This window comes from Limulus polyphemus, unplaced genomic scaffold, assembly GCF_000517525.1.
Source record: "Limulus polyphemus unplaced genomic scaffold, Limulus_polyphemus-2.1.2 Scaffold892, whole genome shotgun sequence".
NCBI lineage: Eukaryota > Metazoa > Arthropoda > Merostomata > Xiphosura > Limulidae > Limulus > Limulus polyphemus.
This window is the reverse complement of record NW_013666502.1, coordinates 389,496-392,922: the sequence shown is the minus strand read 5'-3', so window position 1 is coordinate 392,922 and position 3,427 is coordinate 389,496. Positions and strand designations below refer to the sequence as shown.

The 3,427-nt window shown below is 32.2% G+C and overlaps 1 protein-coding gene across 4 annotated transcripts in view; it reads left to right on the top strand.

Annotated features, from left to right (window-relative positions):
• LOC106461074 (serine/threonine-protein kinase PAK 4-like) overlaps positions 1-3,427 on the top strand; it is a 32,426-nt gene that overhangs the window by 2,719 nt on the left and 26,280 nt on the right. For 2 of the 4 annotated variants that reach the window (XR_002610916.1, XM_022387926.1), the window contains exon 1: positions 125-599. The exons of the other annotated variants lie outside the window; for them this stretch is intronic. Coding sequence is in view for 1 of the 2 variants with exons in the window: in XM_022387926.1 (XP_022243634.1) it covers positions 559-599 (41 nt within the window). In the remaining variant the exon portion in view is untranslated. Of the gene's footprint in view, positions 1-124; positions 600-3,427 lie in introns of those variants that run through there. 4 annotated transcript variants of the gene reach the window in all.

Genomic DNA, 3,427 nt, shown 5'->3' with positions numbered 1-3,427 from the left:
ATGAACAATATGTGCTTATTCTCTTCTATTTATAAAACAGAAGAAGATTATATCCCGCAGCAACAAAATATCAAACTCAGACTTTTTCCTGTCCACGTTTATTGGATAAAAAGTTAGTTCTATCGCATTGAACTGTATAACCCTCTCGCTGCTGTCGTTATTTACTCTGGGAAGTCAGTCGTAGTGCCTGTGTCCGGTGTACTCTTGTATAGTTGCTTGTGGGTAATGCATTCGGAATTTCGAGGGAGGAGCTCTCGTTTTATTCTGGTTTGTGTCTGCTGTATGTTTGCTTGACATAGATGCTGATAGAACGCATTTTGTGGTAAAGTTTCCACGTATTGCTAAACATATTGCGTAGTTCATACCGAAGAAACTCTCTTAATGATACAAGAAAATAGTGTTGTCTTTTTTAATACTTAACTGCAAAACATATTTCGTGCACATAGCGTTATAGCTGTGATGTGAAATATTTGTGTAGTCGTTAACTGGTTTAAAAGTTTATAAAGCTCAAACTGAAAGAAATATCTTAAGTGTGCGTTAAAGCAGTGACAGATTAAAATGAGAAGAATATTGGGCTGTGGTGAAAGCACTTGCATAAAGTAAGTTTGAACTTAGTCGATTTTTAAAGGACAGAAACAAGTCCTAAATATTTATATTTTAGTACAATTATGAACTAATACTGAATATTTAAAAGAGCGAGAGTTTTCTGGGTTTCCTTTTAGTATTGTTGATATTGTGATAAGGTTTCTACTAACTTGTATGTTATTGTTTTATATACAACCCTATGTTGTATCACGCATCAGAAGGTAGAGGTGATGAAAAGTAGTCTGAATGCAAACAATTTTCTGTTTTCAAGTCGTATGTGAAACGTTGTATTAGTTACGATTAAGTACCGAAACCGTCTATTTATGTTCTTGTTTTTTTCTGTGTATACAGAGACTTATCTGATAAAAATGTTGTGGTTTATACGTTAAGACTGAGACATGGATTTATTTGATAATTTCATCGTCCAAACAAATTTTTTTATCATGCAAATATTTGCGCCTGATAAACGCAGTAACTTTCAGAATAAAGTTCAAGCATAAAAAAATATTAAATATACATACACCTTTTAAACAACCGTTACGTATTTTGTACTCGGAGAATATTAAGAGTGACCTAGTGTTCGCAATCTACAAGTAGCAACGTTGATGAAAAGATAAGTTAAAAAGTTATATGTCTAAAGTAAGCTGAAAATAAAAAGGCTCGGTAATGTTCCTCCATTATCGCTATTTTGATATCTCAAGAACTTAATAATGAACATGCTAAAGCTTAGTAGAGAGATTAAAAATCAAACAATGAATAGGTTTGTTATTAATTTTTTATTATTTATAAATCAAAGACCAGAAACGCAAGGAAGGACATTAAAGTATTGTTAACTTGCTAAAGATTTATGTGTGTTGTAAAAATAACTTTTAACTTTGACGATGGCAAGGTGACTTAGCTTGATAGCTATATTTCCCTTGTAGTTGTGGTTTTATTATTCGGTGAACTTGCGTGATCGTATAGGCCACTAAACAAAACAACGAGAAGTGTATTTTGCTTATTTTTCACGTGAGTAAGGGGTGGACATATGAAGAGAAATATATTTAATTTTTGTTCCTTTTTTCCTCCTCTCCCACCAAAATGACAATCTCCTTTTATGATTAAAATTCAGAATTAATTCAAATTTTTTAATTTTCTTTTATTGTAAAAAAAAAAAGCCGATATTGACCATGTGCCATAAATCCTTATCACTGGATTAAATTATGATAGGATTAGATACAAAACAAGTATAATGTTAAAAACACGTCTTAAATATTATGAGGAATAAAAATTCTACATTGATTCACCATTTTAAACTATAGGTAATGTAAACGAAATCATGCCAGCAAACGTTTTTTTTTTTTTGTTTTGCTTTTTCAAGGTAAGCAGAACCAGGAGTAATGTTTATAAATGTCAGAGTTAAGATACAGTGTACAAACCAAAGGAAGGCACCTTATTTGGCATATTGTAGAATGAAAGTTATATTTCTTCTACATTGAATACATTACGTATTTAATTTATGGCTCTATATTTCCACATGGTCGTGACTTTCATATCATTTAGAGAAAAAAAAATGAAGTAAATTAGAAATAACATTAAAAATAAAAATTGGCTAACGTGTATGTTGAAACTTTCTTAGTAAGTTCAAGTAAAGTTACACAGGGGATATATATACGCATAGCTATCCTAAATTTTAGATTGATAGAATAGAGGGAAGGCAGTTTGTTAAAAGCATTCACCGCCAACATTTAAGCTGATTTTATCTGACCAAATATTGGGGTTTGATCTTCATCCTTATTAGCGCAACCATGGTTCCAAAGTGTGGAGTAGGTTTCTGTAGCAACGAGATGTGAACTGTGAACCCTCGGTTTCACAATCCGAGGACGCTAACCACTAAGTCACGCTTAAATCATGTTACATATCTGCAACAGTCAGAAGTTTGGTATTCACTGATCTGTGATTTGACGGAGTTGTATTGCATGGGTGTAGTTAGATATGAGGCTTGGAGGAGGGGGGGACTTCAATCATTCAGCTTTTTAAGTACTTCTTTATGTAAAAAAATATATATATACTTGTTACAAACTTTTGTTTCAAAAATCTCGTACTTGTAATTTTAAAGAATTCGAGAACTTCCATTGTTTATAATTGTCCAAGATGCACATGTTTGTAAAGTGTTTAGAAATACTCTTCCCCCCCCCCCCTTCTTGCTATAATTTCTAGAGCAGCTTGCTCAAATTGAGGTTCGCAAGGATACTCCAGAGGTACGTGAGTCATGCCCAAACTCTCGTGAACATATTTTAAAAAATACGATTTATAAAATGAAAAATATTTTTCGTAAAATGAACTTCATATGAATTGAGACATTTAATTTTCGAATACAGCTTTTTGTGTATACAGAATATTTAAAACAAAAAAAAACGATAGATTTGGAGATCCGCGAAAAAATTTTGAATTAAAAGGGATCTTCGGATTACTAAAGTTTGAGAACCACTCTTCTAGAGTAATAGAATGTGAAAACAATGGTAGAAGAAATGTTTGGTCAATACTGAAATCCAGTATTTGGCTGATACAACTTGTGTCAAAAAATTACCTTCTGTTACAATCAATAACATTAGAAAACAGTACTGACTGATTAACTGTTTCAGAGTAGATTAATTTATACATAAAGATTTAGCGTGCCAATAGTATACAGCTTATGAAATCTTAACTCGTACATGTTTTTAAATTATTCGAACATCACTTTTCACTGTCTTTAAACTTACTGCATCTTTTTGATAAATTATATAGAACAGATCTGTCACCGAGATATCGCGCGTTTTTTATGTTGAAGTGAGCACGTGCCTTGTCTGATCATGCTCGTAGC